This window comes from Budorcas taxicolor, chromosome 10 (assembly GCF_023091745.1).
Source record: "Budorcas taxicolor isolate Tak-1 chromosome 10, Takin1.1, whole genome shotgun sequence".
Taxonomy (NCBI): Eukaryota; Metazoa; Chordata; class Mammalia; order Artiodactyla; family Bovidae; genus Budorcas; species Budorcas taxicolor.
In genome coordinates this window covers 44,654,278-44,674,205 of record NC_068919.1, presented here as the reverse complement: position 1 = coordinate 44,674,205, position 19,928 = coordinate 44,654,278, and the positions used below count along the sequence as shown (strand labels likewise).

The 19,928-nt window shown below is 35.9% G+C and overlaps 2 protein-coding genes across 2 annotated transcripts in view; one reads left to right on the top strand and one right to left on the bottom strand.

Moving 5' to 3' along the window:
* The window catches only part of SNX1 (sorting nexin 1), a 587,700-nt gene that overhangs the window by 183,001 nt on the left and 384,771 nt on the right, over positions 1-19,928 (top strand). The window lies entirely within an intron of this gene.
* Positions 1-19,928, bottom strand: part of HERC1 (HECT and RLD domain containing E3 ubiquitin protein ligase family member 1) — a 209,468-nt gene that overhangs the window by 108,755 nt on the left and 80,785 nt on the right. Inside the window, exons 13-21 of the mRNA XM_052646182.1 lie at positions 17,192-17,317; positions 16,000-16,221; positions 11,853-12,005; positions 11,596-11,728; positions 9,775-9,966; positions 6,687-6,908; positions 4,421-4,594; positions 937-1,051; positions 732-852 (exon numbers count right to left, since the gene is read on the bottom strand). Of these exons, the coding sequence (XP_052502142.1) occupies positions 732-852; positions 937-1,051; positions 4,421-4,594; positions 6,687-6,908; positions 9,775-9,966; positions 11,596-11,728; positions 11,853-12,005; positions 16,000-16,221; positions 17,192-17,317 (1,458 nt within the window). The remainder of the gene's footprint in view (positions 1-731; positions 853-936; positions 1,052-4,420; positions 4,595-6,686; positions 6,909-9,774; positions 9,967-11,595; positions 11,729-11,852; positions 12,006-15,999; positions 16,222-17,191; positions 17,318-19,928) is intronic.

The window sequence follows — 19,928 nt, the reverse complement described above, 5'->3', positions numbered from 1 at the left end:
ATCAGGCTACACTCATAATTATAGGATCATGTTATCAGAATTATCAAGCACTTCAAAAATCATTTCAATTTTGTTGTAAGAATTACTTCTAGAACATCCTTAATAAAAGTTTTTAATCTTTACCTCCAATGGTAGGCAACTCTAATCATTAGAAGGCTTTTTTCCTTACATTCATTCTTCACTCAGTTGTTACCCTTTGGTCCTACCTGTGTCCTCTGGAACAACAGGGAACATGTTTATTTCCTCTCCTACGTGAAGCCCTTTAAGTATCTTTAAGGCAGCTAACGTGAGACTCCCCTTTTTCATTTTCTAATCTAAACATTTTTGACATTTTCCAGTTCTTGTATAAGATGATTTACCAATCTAAGGAAGTTTAATATCCCTCATAAGTTATGGCACCCCAAATCAAATAGGATAATTCAAATGTGGTCTCATCAATGTAAAATAAAGGAATAATATTTCATATGATTTGGACAATTCAATTTATTACCTATATGGCCTAAGAATATATAAACTCTCTCAGGAGCCATATCACACTTGATAAATAAGTGGTTAAATAAATCTCAATTTTCTACTTATCCAATTTGTTTCACTAGAAAAAGAACTACTCAACATTTATTGAACATCTGCAATAACTAAGGCACATTTTTTTCCCCTTTCATAAACCAACATGAAGGTATCTCTTATAGCTTGCAGAAAAATAAGAGAAATTAACTGATTTCCAACGTTACCCATCTGTCTCTTGATGATGATCTGGTCTGAATAAGTTCAAGGTTCTTGCAAGCAAGTAAACGACTTCGAACTTTGTACACACAACGGTATACTTCTGATAAGCTTTTACCAGGTTGATATCTAAATAAAGAACCAAAATAGAAAAGTTAATTTCTAATATCATGAGAGCAAATATTTGTCTGAGGATAGTTTTAAGTTACTTGCCGGCTTTCTCCACATGCTTGACTGAGTAAATTTGTATGTTTCAGAAGAGCTGCAAGAACAAATCTAGACACAGTGTCCAAGAGTGACTCATTACTCAAAGTTGCACTGTCCCAATCTGAAAAATAAATGATACACTGACATTTCAGAAAAAAACAGTTTAGAGGTCATTTTAATAGCTTTAGTAACCCCACACCTGAATTTTATCATTTTTCTAAGCAATTATTTAGCAAATGAACCTACTACATCCCACATACTATGCTAGGAGTACAGTAGTAAATAAAGCTAAGTCCTGGATCTCACAAAGCATATATTCTAGTTGGGGGGCATGTGTGTGCTTAGTCACTCAGTCATGTCCAGTTCTTTGTGACGCTATGAACTGTAGCCTATCAGGCTCCTCTGTCCATGGGGATCCTCCAGGCAAGAATACTGAAGTGGGCTGCCATGCCCTTCTCCAGGGGATTTTCCCAACCCAGGGATTGAAGCCAAGTCTCCTGCATTGCAGGAGTATTCTTTACTGTCTGAGCCACCAACGAAGCCAAGAAGGGCATAAGGAGACAGTAAATAAAAACATTAATATGACAGATAAGTGCTATGGAGAAAATTAAAGCATGGTAAACAGAACAGGGAATACTGTACTGGGTAACTTTACTATTTTTTATAGATTGGTTTGAGAAGGTCTCAGGTACGGCTACAATCAAGCAGAGAGATCTAGACGACGTAGAGAAGAAGCCATACAGAAACAGAATCCTTTCAAAAAAACTATGTCAACGCTCCGAGGTGAGTTAGAGGCGGCCAATGCAGTCAGAGCAAAATATGGGTGCACGAGAGTAGTAGGAGACATCAGAAAGCTGTCTGAGACCAGATCACATAGGGCATTGCACACCATTTCAAGTCCTCTTGGTTTTAGTCTGAGGAAAATTGGAAGGATCATTAGAAAATTTTGAAGAGATATGAGATGATATGATCTGTGTTTTAAAAGGCTCACTCTAACTGCTGAGTACAGAATTTACTATAGGAACAGCAACAGCAGAAGCGATTATTACAGTAATTCAGGTAAGAAATTATGGTGGCTCAGACCAAAGTAGTAGCAGTGGGGGTAGAAAGAAGAGGTCAGATTTCTTATGTATTTTGAAGAGAGAGTTGAAAAAATTTGTTGATGGATCAGATGTGAATGTAAGAGAAGTCAATGATGACTATAATATATTTAGAATGCAATTGGCTTTTACCAAGAGAAGAACAGCCCTTTGGGAGGATGGATATCTGTAATCAGGTGTCTGTTTCTGAATAGTACCTTTTAGTTATCCTAGTAGAGATATTGAGTAAACTAGTCAAGTGTGTATATATCTGGTATTTGAAGTTACTGAAGTATCAATAGACACTATGAGTACATGTACATTTAGGTGGGTAAGAAATAAAACAACATTTGGACAGAAATGAGTACATGCAATTGAAAACCCAAATCACAGCATTAGATGATGAGAACTAGTGAGCTGCTTTCTTTAATTCCATGTTAGCACACTGGTACTGTAAAAATGCAATACATTCAGTAGATTCCAAATGGGGATATGGGAGGTTTACTGTCTACTCCACTCCCAGAATGTCTGCTGGACTCTGTTAATTTGACAGATTTACCATGCTACTTAAAAACAAAACCAAGCAAAAAACACCCTTGGAAAATATTAAGTCCAAAGTTATCTTCACTTGTTCTTAATTCCTTTTTAAAGCTCCTATCTTAAAAGAAAAATTTTAAAGATTGACTTTCCAGTCCTTTCTGGATGCTTAGGTAAAAATTTAAGTTCAGACTTACCTATTTTACAGGTGAAAAAATGAATATAGACACGTCAGATTTTAAGAAAATCTTACAGCTAGAGAATCTTAAAATAACAGTTTGTATTACATACAAAATTTTCCACATTAGGTTTTTGAGAGATCATCTGTTCCAAGGGATTGCTTGCTATTCTGAAAATTGCTATAACTTAAAACCAAACAAGATCTTATTTCAAGTAGGCTAATATTCAATTTAAAAGCAAACTAAAGTGACATCCTTTTCAGTGTTTCAAATTTAGCAGGGACCATCCTCCTTTGCAATGTTTAAAAGGTTCTTTTAAAATACCTTCACTAAAGTTACAGTCATTCCATACCAAGCCCTACAAAATGTTTCTACTATTCAGGTATAAAGTAAAGGCTATATACCTAGACTTTGTGTAGATATACGGTGTACTAGCAAATGAACAATGGAGAGAGAGAGTTTTTATTCCTCTTATGTTTATATTGTTTTTTAAAGTGCTCACTGCAAAGTAACAAGTGACAACATGATATAAAAGAATACCTAACTGCACATTCCAAGAAAATGATGAAATTAGAGAATATCAGAAAATATAATTTAGAAAACAAGCTTTGTTTCTCCTCCACTATCATACTTTTCTACCACTGGTGAAAGTCAACATAATAGAATGAGTAAATAAATAAATGACAGACTGCATGAGATTCAACTTTCAAACATATCATCTCACTAATGTTTTAAAGATCTAAATGATACTTATCTCATTTTTATATATAAAGTATTATAAAAGGTGAACATGTATTTACTTTTACCATTTTTATCACAGAAAGAAGAAAATCCAAAGAAATAGGGAATTGCAGATCAAAGAAACAACAACAAGGAGAAAGTTAACTAGGTATGTATTCTGAAAAATCCAAGACACTGCTAAAGGGGAAAAGCATGGTGGACTTCTCTGGCGGTCCAGTGGTAAAGGCTCCTTGCTTCCAATGCAAGTGGCTCAGGTCTGATCCCTGGTTGGGGAACTAAGATCCCACATGCTATGTGGTACAGCCAAGAAAATTTAAAAAAAGAAAATATTTTTAAAGGGGAGGGGAAGCAAGGGAGCTGAAAGGAAGTCAGGTATATCCTTTAAAAACTTGTACATAAAACAACTATATTAATCAATTAATCAACAGAAACTGAAATACCACTATACACTTTCATTATACTTTACTGCTGTACTTAATAATATACCTCATTTCAAACTGGTATCTTCAACAGCACTCTAAAAGAGTAAAGTAGTTTACAGAAGAGGAAAATGACCAGACCCAGAGCTCAAGACATCTACATACACATCATTTCAGTTCTTGACCAGGGCTTGCAAAGGGAAGAGATTCATTAAACAGACTCTTATATTAGATCCATTTATACCACATGGAATCCTTCAGTGAAATGCTGCCTCTGGATTTATTATTCTTTATAAAAACCTCAATTTTCCCACACTGGATTGTCTTCAAACAGGATATATGTACATAAAAATACACAGGGTAGTTTCCACAAAAAGGAATAAGAAACTTTTAAAAATGCTAATTGTAAAATTCCTTTTTCTATAAGAAAGTAATACTGCTATTCCTGTGATTTTCCATTTATATATATTACACATATATTAGTTGATATTATGAGCTGTCTACATATTTATCCCCTTTATCCTCTTTACTTTACCTTTACTAATAGCATAATCTTGCATGCTGATCCAAAGGCTTCGAGCAGGCTCTTTTGAACAACCCAAGGCCAAGTCTACAAAGACAGCAATTTCAGGCCGCAATTTATAATCAAAAGGCTTCTGTTCCTCATTTCCCGAAAGAGCTACTTCTAATAGGCAACTCATACATTTATCTAAAAAAAAAAAAAAAATTACACAAGTTATCAATTCCAAGCCTCATAAATTTTGGTGCTACAAATAAAATCTTACCATATTTACTTAATGAGTGTGAAATGATATATTTCAAACCATTTTAAGCAGATGCTATAGAGGTAGTCTTTTAATGCTTCTCAATGCTTCTCAGTATGCCTTTCCTGGTGTGACTACATGTAACAACATTCCAAGGAGTTCTGGCATTTTGGTAGGCAGGGCCCTACATGTGCAGCACAGTCTTATGTGACAAAGAACTTTCTTGTTCAAAATGGGTTGATATTCTTACTGAGAATCACTGGGAAAGAGACTAGCCAAGATTTTTTTTTCTTTTTGTAGACTTAAGAGAAAATAATCACTTAAGGATAATTTAAGGGAGATCAAACATATTGATACTTAGATAAATAATTTCTCAACTGACATTTATATTTGTTCAGGTGGTTCCTAACTTTTCAATGAGACATTTGGCATTAAGAATTCATTTTCCATTTAAAAAACAAAACATTTCACTAAATGATAGGTTCCCAGGCTAACACTCAAAGTCAATTTAATTTAACCCATGATATAACTGAATTATCATTCATTTTTATAAAGACAAGATCCATTTCCTAATATAAATACTTCCCCAGTGGCTCAGCGGTAAATAATCTGCCTGTGATGAAGGAGACCTGGGTTTGATCCCTGGGTCAGGAAGATCCCCTGGGGAAGGGAATGGCAGCCCATTCCAGTATTCTTGCCTGGAGAATTCCATGGACAGAGGAGCCTGGTAGGCTATAGTCTATGGGGTTGCAAAGAGTTGGACATGACTGAGTGATAAACACTGCTATATTTCCTAATATAACAAGTATTTAAACATAAAATGTAACATTTTAATAGTTATATAACTTTATAACTTAAAAACTGAAAAATAACATTAAAACTGAAATTGATTTTATTCATATCAAAAGCCAGATAAGTGAGTAAAGTAGACAGAAATATGAGGAGGGTAGAGATAATGATACTTTTGCCCTCAGGAAGACATTTGTGACTATCACAGAGTTAAACATTGATAGCATTGGAACCATATTTATGATGTTAATTGCCCCTTGGAAAAAAACATGATTTTACTTTTCTTTTATACAAATGTTCCTAAGTATCAATGGAATCACTTTCTGGTTCATAAATGAAACAATGAATATATACTCCTAGCTGCAAAAGGAGGAAAGTCTTCAAAATCCCTCACTCCCACTCTCCAATCCCAAAGCAGAATCTCCACAATTTTTGTCTTGGTTTCTACTTTTTGTTTTTCCTCTTCAAATTCTCTTAGATTGAGATTTCTTTTAGATTTTGTTTCTTGGACATTCTCTGAGTCTCCTTCTCTTACCAGAGAAATAATAAATTTAAAATCTAACAAGACCATATAGGCTATCTAATCTAACTCATTTCAAGGATTAAAATTAGAGGTCCAGAGAGATTGAAGGACCAATCCTAGATAAAACAACTACACCATCTGTTCAGGACCTGGACAAATCTTCATGTTCAGACAGTCTGAGAGCTAGCCTACTAGCAAAGTAGACAAATGGGAGATGAGGCAAGAAAGGAAACTCCAAAGGTACCATAAATGAGGAGGAAAAAAATAGTCACACAAGGTAGTATCAGCACAAAAGCAGGACAGGCTGGGAATAGAAGGGATTGGTCCTCACAACTGAAAGGTGTTCATGACCTGAGCCCTGGTAAGTCATGGTTATTACCTGTCTACGAAGCAGTTTCATAAGCTCCAAGCCCAAGAACACAAGTAAATCAAGCATTTACTCATTTTTATGAGTTAGACGATTTGCTTAAAATGAGTGATAAATAATAACAGAGTAGAACCAGACTTGTACTTCTCTAATTCAGGGGGCACTTTTCACTATACAATGCCGCAGGATTTAACTTTTTCTGAGGGCTCCAAGTTACAGTCTCGGATCCCCTACCCTGCAAATGCTGCATTTGTTTTCTATCGGTTCTCTATTCAGCAAACCCATAATAAGAGAAATCTCAAAGGAGGTATAAACACAAATGTATTTTACTCATAAATGCTGCAGAGAAGCACATTACCTAGCTGAGGGGTGTCCATTTCTACACCATCACTAAAAAGTGGTGTTTTCATCCAATATGCAGTGTCCTGTTCCTCTGGAGACACAGGTGAACCCTGAAGCATGCCACCAAGACATCGCCCAATAAGAAGAGCAATTGTTCTTTCCAGATCCACAAGCCACACCCAGGACTGGGCTGGCTGAGGCAATGGCACACCAGCAGGGTCGATCAGTTCTGGCCCTCCTGAAAACAAAATCATTAGTAATGTATCTGGTATTCAAGATTCTCAAACTTTTTCATTTCTATTTCTATTGCACTACAAGAAGATATTGAAGCAAAAAAATTTTATAATGAAAACAAAAACTGTAACACTTTCTGTATATATACTCTTTACCAAGCTAATTTAAAATATATTCAGATAAGTCTGTCATATAAAAACTGGCTTTGTAAAGTTACCAATTTTAAGATAAACATTGAAACAGCACATGGCAGAATTATCCCCCACTGATTCTATCCAGATCAAATTGCAGCCTTAACACTGAGTAACTGAGGTAGCTTATCCCTCCAAAATCAAAACAAGAGTTGATTTAGGGGACTTCTCTGGTGGTCCAGTGGTTAAAAGTCTGTGCTTCCAAAGCAGAGGGCCCGGTTTGATCCCTGGTCAGGGACCTAAGATCCCACATGCCGCACGGTGCGGCCTAAAACAAAACAGAAAGAACTGATCTAGTAAAATGACACTTAGTATTACTTAATGCTTTTAAGGCCTGAATTCAGAATTGCCCTGTACTAAGATCCAGATCCATGCTTTCTTTTTGTACATTTATTTTTTAAAGTTCTTCACTTAAAAAATAAAACTAGTTAGACATAAAGATAAGAATAGATATCAATGAAATCATAAACAAAAAACACAAGAGATCAACAAATTAAAATAACTGGTTATTTGAAAACACTAATAAAATGGATAAACCTCTAATAAAATTAATCAAGTAAAAATGATGGCATAAATTTTCTTTCTTTTTTTTTTGCATTCTGGAAGAAATTTTATTTTTTTATTTTTTTTTCATTTTTATTTTTATTTTAAAATCTTTAATTCTTACATGTGTTCCCAAACATGAACCCCCCTCCCACCTCCCTCCCCATAACATCTCTCTGGGTCATCCCCATGCACCAGCCCCAAGCATGCTGTATCCTGCGTCAGACATAGACTGGCGATTCGATTCTTGATGGCATAAATTTGCAAATTAAAAAATAAAAAAGAGGATAGAACCACAAACACACTGGAGACTTTTTAAAACCATGAGTGAATATTATGAACAACTTTGTACTGATAAATTTGAAAACCAACAAAATGACATTTTCTGAAAAAATATCAATGTCTGAAATGAATTTGAAAAGAAACAAAAAGCTGTAAGAGAACAACCACTAAAAAGGGAAAATTAATCGCCAAAAATATATCTATTAAAAAACACTAGGGCCAGATAGTTACTACGATCTTTCAAACCTTCGAGAAGAGATAACTCCTAAATTAGACAAATATTAAAGAAAAGAGGGAAAAAAGAAAAATTCCAAACTGATGTTATGTGGTTAGTATAACTGTGGTAGTAAATGACACAAAGAATAGCATGAAAAAGGAAAGTTACGGAAAAAATCAGTTATGAACACTGATGCAAAATCCAAAATAAAATGACACTTACCTCACCTAAGACAAACAGAGTAATAAGTCTTAGAAAATTCTGAGATGCTTTAGAAAAACAAGAGTAAACCTGGAATGGCTCCATATAAAGTCTAATCAATATCCTGAAACAGCTGTAACCTTAACATTTGACTTCATCTAAATCCAGTTGACACAGAACAATGGGGTGTAAGATGGGCCCTCAAAGTATTCTGTTCAAAGTAGTCTTTCCAGGAGAAGAAACCAAAGTTTAAGGAAGCTATAAGTGACTTATACACCCAAGTTCAAACAGAGCCAATACTAAAAGCTAAATCTTTTAATGCCTTAGTCCAGGATTCTTTCCATTAAACATGTGATCGCACTTAAACTTGAAAAGTTTTTAAGATTTCAGTAATGAAACTCCTTTGATAACCTTAGGATAGACTTCACTAGAAATTTACATTGCTATTTTCTAGACATAATATTTTAAGTTATCTTCAATGGAATAAAATAACCAGAATCTTATAAATTAAGAGTGAATTCACACATTATGCCTAAAATCAAGATGCTATTTTCTGGGCTACTCTGGTGGTCCAGTGGTTAAGAATTCACCTTAAAATGCAGGAGACACTGGTTTGATCCCTGGTTCAGGAAGACCCCCTATTTGCACACCACAACTACTGAGCCTGTGCTCTGGAGCCCAGAGCCACCAGGGCCACAACTACTGAGCCCTTATGCCTGAACTACTGAAGCCAGCATGCCATGGAGCCCACACTTTGCAACAAGAGAAGCCACTGCAATGAGAAGACTAAACACCACAACTGGAAAGTACTCTCTGCAAATAGAGAAAGCCTGTGTGCAGCAACTAAGACCCAGCATAGACCAAAAAAAATTTTTTTTTAATTTTAAATGCTATTTTCTATAAAGTATCTAAAAAGAAAAACACAGAAAGATAGGTTCCCAATTTCCATCTTTTCCAATCAATCAGTTACCTATGTATCAAGCCAAAATACAAAATATTGTACTGTCAAATAGAGATTTAAAATTAAAAATCTTTGCATTTAAGAAATAAAACTTAAATCAATCCATTGATTGTAAAATGTGTCATTATGCTGCCAACCAATTTATGAAACCAATGCTTTCCTATTATTTACTGTAAGATGAATCCAAATTAAGCCATGTCAAAATTTGAAAAAAAGCATGTCTTGAAATCAATGAAATATACTATTCAAGACTAATAATCAGATAAAGACTCAATCTGCGTCACTTTATATACAAGTAACTTTCTTAAATTTTCTCATCTCAGGTACCCACTTTACACTGTAAGCTCTTAGACAGCAACAACTTTATCTTTTGACCACATTATACCCCAAAGTGTCAGATATGATTTGTCTGATGTGAGAAAAAGGAATAACTTTTCTCAAATGCATTATTTGCTCCTTTATTAACTGTACTTACCATGAAGAGGCCACTGTAACTCTTGGTCTTCCAAAAGAGCAGCAGCTGGCAGGAGTCTATTAAGGCAATCAAGAGGTGGCAACAAGTCGAGGAGGTAACTCAACAAAGGCCGAGCCACCGACACTGGGAGTAACAGGAGCGAGTTAACAATCTGGCAGAGCATACTGCCTGCAGCTGAGACGTATATCACATCTATGAAGGGTAAGAAATTTAACACAGATCAACTTTCAAACAAACTTAAAGAAAAAAACTAATAAATAAACTATTTTTGCCTAGAACTGGAGTACACTAATTCAATAACTCTTTGTTCAATTATTATATAACTATCTGGTAGCTAGGTTGGGGTCAGTATTTATTTACTTTCTGAATGCATCACAACAGACACTATGGGAAAGCACACACATCCTTGTGCCAACAAATTCAAATGATTATAGCATCTTCACTTAAAATGTATTAAGAATTTCTCATTCACAGATTTATTCTCATTTTCAGATTCACTTAAGAAGTATTTATTGAAGACTTACAACTATATACTGGGCACTATTATAGGTGAAAGGTGTATGACTGTGAATAAAGAACTAAAAATGCCTGCCCCTCACAGTGCTTACATGTTAGTGAGGAAAGTCTTTTATGTTTTTTAAACCAAATGTAATTTTTTAAGTTAAAGTATTGTGCTCCAAAATCACTGAAGATGGTGACTGCAGCCATGAAATTAAAAGATGCTTACTCCTTGGAAGAAAAGTTATGACCAACCTAGACAGCTTATTAAAAAGCAGACGCATTGCTTTGCTGACAAAGGTCCATCTAGTCAAAGCTATGGTTTTTCCAGTACTCATGTATGGATGTGAGAGGTGGACTATAAAGAAAGCTGGGCACCAAGAATTGATGCTTTTGAACTGTGGTGCTGGAGAAGACTCTTGAGAATCCCCTGGACTGCAAGGAGATCAAACCAGTCAATCCTGAATATTCACTGGAAGGACTGATGCTGAAGCTGGAACTCCAATACTTTGGCCACCTGATGCAAAGAACTGACTCACTAGAAAAGACCCTGATGCTGGGAAAGATTGAAGGCGGGAGGAGAAGGGGATGACAGAGGATGAGATGGGGTTGGATGGCATCTGCGACTCAATGGATGTGAGTTTGAGTAAGCTCTGGGAGTTGGTGATGGACAGGGAGGCCTGGGCTGCTGAAGTCCATGGGGTCACGAAGAGTCGGGACACAACTGAGTAACTGAACTGAACTGAACTGAACCCTGTCATCTTAAAATGTAAATTGTGGGAGTGGGTCTGGTAAAATTTCTACAATCTTGAGACATTCTTTTGATTTACTGTAATAACCAATTGAAAAAGTATGTAACTCCTTTGCTAAGGCTAGCGAGGGGGCACTCTCTGTCCCCCTTCTGATGCCTATGTCAGAAGCTTTCTCTGTCCCTTTTTATATTTTAATAAAACTCTGCTACACACACACACACACACACACACACACACACACACACACACAAAGTATTTCAAGAAGGAAAGAGAATTGCAAATGCTAAAGAAAGGTAAAGAAATGGATGAAAATCTCACTTTATGCCATTTAATACTAACCTTTTTGAGTATATGTCATCTGATTCCTTTAAATTAGGCCTCTATCACAACAATGGGCATCTTTTAAGATTAACCAGATCAATCACTGTTGCCATCACCCAAAACCCAGCTCAGGAGATTCAAAGTCATTCTTACTCCATTCAGAGGTTTCAGGCCCTCTTTGACTTTGGAAAGGCTAAAAATTCCTGCTTTACAACCATTGATTAAATATGAAACCCAGTACCAAACACACCTCTTAATTTTTCTCCAACGCTGCCATTCCAAGGACTTTCTTTCAGCAAATTTGCAGAACGTGAATAAATATCTGTGGCATGAGGCAACAAGAGCTGAAGATGTTTATGAAGCAATGCCACACTGCTTGAGTTCTAAGGAAAAAAGTTTCTAAATTACTACATTGGAAGATTCAAGGTATAAAAATTTCATGGTTTACCCAAATATTTGAGTTTCAAGGTCCCTGAAAAATGACATAGAAAGCAGAGAATCACATACCTCACTAATGTTATTGATATGGCAAAATGCCAGCAGCTGTTTCTGCAGTGAACATAGCAGTTCATGAAGATGAGCAGGCTGACTGTTCTCTGAAGACGATGTTCCAAGTAGAAATTTATCACTGTTCTTTTCTAGCTCCCCAAATGCTTGATCCTAAAATGATACATAAATGAAGATTATATCTGAAGTGTTTGAAAGTGAAATTAATGTCCTACCATAAATAATTCTGATTTAAGAAACCACAGTCTCCTTTCATTATTAATCCTTACATCTTTGCTACTGCTATGTAGTCATTAGCTATAAGATGGTAAGATTTACCATGCAATTTCAACTTGCTTTTCCATTAAAAAAAAAAGTAATAATGTTTCACCACAAAAACTTTGAAAATGCAGAAAACAAGAAAAAGGAAAACAACAATACACAAAGACAAAACGTATCAACATTTTAATGCTACTGTTTTCCCAAACTCTTTTGTAAAGGTTTTATTTTCACACACTTGAATTTCTAACAACACAATTCTCAGAAATTAATTTTATTTCTGATTATAAAAGCAATAAGTGGACTAAAGAAACATAACAACTAAATACAAAGTATGATTCTGAATTTGGGGGACGGGGAAGGGTGCCATAAAGGGCACTCAATTGTATAAATTTGAGTGTGGACTATATATTATACAATATATTATACAACAGTTCTGTGTCAATGTTAAATTTTCTGAATTCAATAACTGCTCTGTTGTTATATAAGAAAGAGAATGTCCTTCTTAAGAAATGCATGCTTAAATGCTTAGTAATAGCCAGTATGATTTCTACAATTTACTTTCAAATAATGGATGGAAGAAGGGCATGTTTGGCTGAAGGGTAGGGGATGTTTCTTTGAACAATTCTTGTGATTCATGCATAAATTTTAAGTTATTTCAAGTTAAAAATATTTTTTAAAAAGAAATAGTGTAAAAAATTTAGAACACACTAAAACTGTATTTTTTTTAAAGAAAGTTTAAATCACCATTTAGCCAACCACCGTATCTAATATTTTTTCTGTATTTCTTTTCTGGTTTTCTTTGTGTCTTTTTTCATAAAATTACATATTCTATTTTTAGTCTCTTTTCTAACAGACCTATAAATATTTTTTGTATTTTCATAAACCATGTGTACATAAAATCTGAGACAAAATAATCCACTGAGCATATATAGTTTACATAACCATTCCCCAATTTTTAGATATTTTAGTTGTTTCCAATTTCTATTTCTTATAAATAATAATATGATAAACACCCTTATGCATAAACTATGGTCTTTGTTTATAATATCCAAGAGAAAGTCTCAATATTTTAAGGCCCTGACTATATAAGCACCATTTAAAGTGGGCATATAAGCACTGCTAGAGACCGAATGTGTTCCTTCAAAATTCTTATGTTGAACCTAATCCCTGATGCAGTGGTATCTGAGGGTGGGGCCTCTGAAAGGTGATTAAGTCATGAGGGCAGAGTGACCTTATAAAAGGGACCCCAGAGAGTTCCCTTGTGTGAAGACACAGCAAGAAGACAGCTGTCTATGAACCAAGAAACAGGAACCACCAATCTGCTGCCTCCTCAATCTTAGACTTTTCATCTCCATAACTGTGAGAAATAAATTGTGTTGTATATAAGCTGTCCACTCTGGGGTATTCTATTATAGAAGCACAAACAGACTAAGACAAGCGGTCTTATTCTAAAATCTTAGAACAAGACAAATTGGTTTAAATTATATCAGAAAGAAACAGTAATTTATGATTTTCAGCCTAAAAGCAGTTATTACAGTTAGTATTTTACTTCTATTTCCATATAATATATACATCTACTTCAGCCCTAATGGCATTAGAAAGGCAATATTTTAACAGAACTTTGGGGAAAAATTTCAGTCAATACCAAATGGATATACTTATAGCATTGTTCCCATTCCATCTGCAGCCAAACATCAGATCAAATTTATATTCTTAAATCTGAAAGAAAATAATTCTACAGGAACAACTGTCACTCTGATTTAATCAACAACCTTTTAAGTTGGGCAGAATACAAGACTAAGTGAAAGTCACTCAGTTATATCCGGCTCTTTGTGACCCCATGGACTATACAGTCCATGGAAATTCTCCAGGCCGGAATACTGGAGTAGGTAGTGGCTCCCTTCTTCAGGGGCTCTTCCCAACCCAGGGATCGAACCTAGATCTCCTGCATTACAGGCAGATTCTTACCAGCTGAGCCACAGGGAAGCCCAAGAATACCGGAATGGGTAGTTTATCCCTTCTCCAGCGGATCTTCCAGACCAAGGAATTGAACCGGGGTCACCTGCATTGCAGGAGGATTCTTTACCAGCTGAGCTACTAGGGAAGACTTGTACCAAAAAAGGAATATACAGACCTGACCCTGAACCGGGGTCACCTGCATTGCAGGAGGATTCTTTACCAGCTGAGCTACTAGGGAAGACTTGTACCAAAAAAGGAATATACAGACCTGACCCTGAAGAGTAGAAGACAATATGAAATGATACGCAAACACTCTGAAGTTTAGTTACACAGTACACTTTGACTCTGAAAACTGATAAAAGGTATTAAGTTATAGTTACATGGTTAGAAATGGTTATTTCAGCAAGGCTTCCTAGAAGCCTTTCTGGGCTTCCCTGGTGGTTCAGAAGGTAAAGAATCTATCTGCAATGTAGGAGACCCAGGTGTGATCCCTGGGTTGGGAAAATATCCTGGAGAAGGGAACAGCTACCAAGTCTAGTATTCTTGCCTGGATAATCCCATGGACAGAAGAGCCTGGCAGGTTGCAGTCCATGGGTTTGCGAAGAGTCAGACACAACTGAGTGACTAATATACTTCTCATGCAGTTATAATTACATGGTTAGAAAATGTTGTTTGAGCAAAGCCTTCCTAGAACAGTCAACTGTTAAAGAAGTCACAGACTGGTAGACAAGAAGAGAAGAGATAGATGTGCTACACACAAGCTCAGGAGAGTGTGGTGTGTAAGCCAAATGATGAAGGGTCTAAAAAGTTTTGATTTAATAAAACAAGGTTATTTAACACAACAAGGTTATTCTAGCAGTAAGATGCTGAGAGGAGACCAGTGACAGTGGCAACAGTTAAAACACTGTTATTACCATTAGGTCATGATGGTATGGATTAGAACCCATAGAAATGGAAAGGAAAAAAGAGAAAAATCTAAGAAACACCAGAAAGCAACAATTAAGGGCATTCTAATAAAAAAAAGCAATACTACTGTCCATTGTCTTTTCTCCTACTAAACAGCCTATTTTTAGTCAATATCAACCATACTGTTTAATTATAAGATCATATCTGGTAAGATTAATCCTTTCCTCATGATTCTTCTCTTACAAAATGTTCACTATTTTTATCTGTTTATTCTTACATATTAATATCAGAAAAATTTGGTAAAATTCCAAAATAAATTTCTTTGGAATTCTCAACTATAAGTCACTTGGCACCCACAATATTTCAGAATATCTGACACATTTCCCCCCTTTTGGGAAGTGGAGTCTAGTTTTATTTATTTCATAAGTGTTTAAATGTCAAAATACTTTGACCTGAAATGATCCCTCAGTTTAGTTCAGTCGCTCAGTCGTGTCCGACTCTTTGTGACCCCATGAATCGCAGCACGCCAGACCTCCCTGTCCATCACCAACTCCCGGAGTTCACTCAGACTCATGTTCATCGAGTCGGTGATGCCATCCAGCCATCTCATCCTCGGTCGTCCCCTTCTCCTCCTGCCCCCAATCCCTCCCAGCATCAAGGTCTTTTCCAATGAGTCAACTCTTCACATCAGGTGGCCAAAGTATTGGAGTTTCAGCTTTATCATCAGTCCTTCCAAAGAACACCCAGGACTGATCTCCTTTAGAATGGACTGGTTGGATTTCCTTGTAGTCCAAGGGACACACCCTTCAAAAAAAACCAACCCAAGTATTTTTTTTCTTTTTTTTTTTTTTTGGCCACGCTATGTGGAATGTGGGATCTTAATTCCTTGATCAGGGATCAAACCTGTGCCTCTTGCACTGGAAGTGCAGAGTCTTGACCACTGGACTGGACTGCCAGGGAAGCCCCCAACCCAAGTTTTCTTCTTCTTTTTTCTTTTACTACAAAAAAAAAGGCAACTTACGGTATAAAATCCTAAATTTCTCAAGAGAGTCTTCATCAAAATTTCAGCCAGATGGGTGTCTGGATGGCAGCTCTGAGTGCCGTAAGGTTGATCTGACAGGTTTCCATAGCCAGTGCATACAGAAGAGAGGTCAGCAGCATCAGAAGGTGAGCTATACCCAAGTAAGGAGGCTACATGGGTATGATCTTGCAAACTTGTCAGAATAATATCCAGCTGCATTCTCTAAAGAAAAATATTCCCATGGATGAAATAGAACAAATAATTGGCTTAAAATGCACTAGAAAACTAAATTTAAAAAAAAATCCCAGAAAAAAACAAAAACCTATAATGATGCTAACTAATGTGCTTTATATCGTAATAATAGACAGTAATCTTTTAGAAAATGTGTAGTTTTTTTAAAAAAGCTATCCCACTAATACCATTTCAGAAACTGTAACTTAAAGTGTAGTATTACATCCTTACTACCTGAAACTCTAAGCTAAAACGGCACACTATACATAATAATTTTAGCGCTGTAAGTAGAAGGAAGAAATGTCAACAGATAAATTATAGTACACATTCTTCTACAAAATTACCAATGAAATTATCTATTCTAATGTTTAAAATAAATCACTTGAAATCTAAACTAATGCAAAATACTCACTGGAAAGCATCTGTGGCTATTATACTGCCAGTAACACTTTTTTCCTCAAATCTGTAACTCTACAATTGATTGTTCTATTTGATTGAGCAAAATGTACTTATTTTAACACACATATGACAATAAAAATGGAAATAAGCAGCATTTCTCATGTCATCAAGTGCTTTTTCACAACAGTCATCTTCCTTTACTTTTTATATAAACTACTTCAAACAAAGTTCTGGGCACAGAACCAACAGTAGCTCATGCCCTTGATTTCAACCCCACACACTACAAATAAATTAAGTTCTCTGGCTTGACGGTGTAAACAACATTGGAAAAATTAGACATAATTTTAATAATGAGCCCCAAATCACTTAAGTTATCACTTGCTTCACTTTCATTAGAAGCCTGGGAATTTTTCCAACACAAAGCATTAAATACTAGGATGTACCAGACTCATCAAGTGAAGTATTATTTCATGAACACTGGCAACTGATTAGTTTTATTTCCCTCTCAGTCTTTTTTTGATAATATAGTACTGGTTTACTTAGATATCAGACAAAGGCTCACCTGTCCTTTAGATAAGCTTTCCCATCTATCAGGTCCTTGGGGTAAAAGAGAATGAAGTAATTCCATACGTTCTCGTAATGGAGGTAACAGCATGGTTGCTCCCACTGACAGAGTTTCAATTACAACCTTATATTAAAAAAATAAAGTAGATTTATTTGGCTTGGTTCTTACATTTTTAATAGGAACAAATAAAAAATAAATCCACAGACTACTAAGATCAAACAGGTCTAAAGAACGTGGATCATAGAAGTCTAAAGAAGGTGGCATATGAATAAAAGAAAGCATGACAAATCCTTCTTTAGACGTCTTTAAGAAGACTAGAATTTTGGATTTGCCACTACTCAGCTAATCATTATGCAATAAATATTCAGTGTTGAGTCTAACAGTGTCGAGCCTGATAAAGCTCTTTGAAAAGTGCTGGGAATGTAGCAACAAACAAGACACATGAGCATATAGTCTAATAAGAAAGAGAGACCCTGAGTAAGCAACTTTAAGTGTGAAAAGAGTCACACAGAAAAAGTAAAATGAAGTGCAAACTTGAGTGAGCACTGATACATAAAGGCAATGAACACAGTCTATGGGCTCCCCAGGTGGGCGCTAGTGGTAAAGAACCTGCCTGCCAATGCAGCAAACATATAAGAGGTGCAGGTGCAAGCCCTTGGTCTGGAAGACTCGCTGGAGGAGGGCATGGCCACTGCTTCAGTATTCTTGCCTGGAGAACCCCTTGGACAGAGGAGCCTGGTGGGCTACAGTCCATAGGCTGGCACAGAACCGGACATGACTAAAGCAACTTAAGCACACTTGCATGGGCTCATCACGGAGGGTCTCCCTGAAGATTAGGCATTTAGGTTAAAAACAGACCAGGCCTTAGCCAAACAAATGTCTAGGTAGCAGGAACAGCTTAAAAAATAGCTCTATTAACTTAAGCCTCAAACTTCTCTGGGTCATAGCTTCTTTATCACTAAAATAATGGTGAATAAGAAAAAAAAAAACACTCAATGATTAAGAAAAGAGCTCTTATAAATTAAAAACATCAGAAAATAAAACCTCAATAGCAGGGTTAGAAAATAAAATTTAAATTTCTCAAAAAGTAGAGGAGAGAAAAATGGAAAACAGGAAAGAAAACCTAAGGAAATTAAGAGGAATGATCCAGGAGGTCTATTACCCAACAATGAGTTTCAGAGAGAGAGAGAAAGAACATAGAAAACAGTGAAGAGGAAATTATCACACACTTCAAGATAATTTCTTAATACTGAAGGCTATGAGTTTCCAAATTAAGAGTCTATCCAAATATACGTGACAATGGATAAAACTGGACCCACAACAGTTCACATCATTTTAAAATGCGAGAACAGAGAAGTAGAACTTGTTATAGAATCCAGAGAGGAAAAGATATCCATAAAAGGATTAAAAATTTGAATAGCATAGATTTTCTGACTAACAATCTGAAAGCCAGAAAAAGTTTTCTACAATTCTTATGGGAAAATCACTGTATCAGTTTTGCTTTTTTTTAAATTGACATATAATTCACATCATAAAATTTAACTTTTGAAAGTATAAAATTCAGTAGGTTTAGTTTATTCAGAGTTGCATAACCATCACCACTATCAAATTTAGGACATTTTCATCACCCCCAAAAAAACCTTGCCCATGAACAGCCACTTCCCATCTCTTCCTCACCCAAAACTTCTGACAACAAATTAACCTACCTTGTGTCTCAATGGATTTGCTTACTCTGTACATTTCATATAGTATGTGACCTTCTGTGACTTGTTTCTTTCATTTAGCATGGTTAGAAGATTCACCCATGCTGTAGCCTGTGTAAGTACTTCATTCCCTTCTATAGCTGAATAACATTACATTGTATGGACATACATTTTGTTCATCCCTTCTCCAGCTGACAGACATTTGTTTGTTTCCACTTTTTGGCTATAATGAATAATACTGTTATGAACATTCATGTACAAGTTTTTAATAAATTCTCTTAGATATAGACACAGGTGGAATTGCTACTTTATATGGTAACTATACGTTTAACTATTAACAGAACTACCTGTTTTCCAAAGTGGATGTATCATTTTATATTCTCATTAGCATTATATGAAGGTTCCAATTTCTCTACATCTTCACCAATGTTCGTTATTATCAGGTTTTTTTTGTTGTTGTTGCTGCTGCCACCCTGGGTCTCTGTTGCTGTGTGCAGGCTTCTCATTGTGGTGGATCACCTTATTGGAGAGCACAGGCTTCAGCAGCTGCAGCTTGCAGGCTCTAGAGCACTGGCTCAGTAGCTGTGGCGCATGGGCATAGTAGCCCTGTGGCAAGTGGAATCCTCCTGGACCAGGTTTCAAACCCATATCCCCTGCATTGGCAGGTGGATTCTTAACCACTGAACCACCAGGGAAATCCTATTATCAGTCTTTTCTGATAACAACGATTCAGTGGGTATGAAGTAGTATCTCACTGTGATTTTAATTTGCATTTCCCTCATGCCTATTGATGAACATTTTTTTCATGTACATACTGGCCTTAGGTATTTCTTCTTTGAAGACATGTCTATTCAGATTTTTGACTCATTTTTTGATTGGGCTGTCTTTTTCCTGTTGAGTTGTAAGAATCTTTTATATATTCTGGAAACTAGAATCTTATGAGACACGACACATGATTTACAAATATCTCCCCCATTCTGTGAGTTTTATTTTCATTTTCTTGATATTGTCATTTTAAGCATAAATGTTCG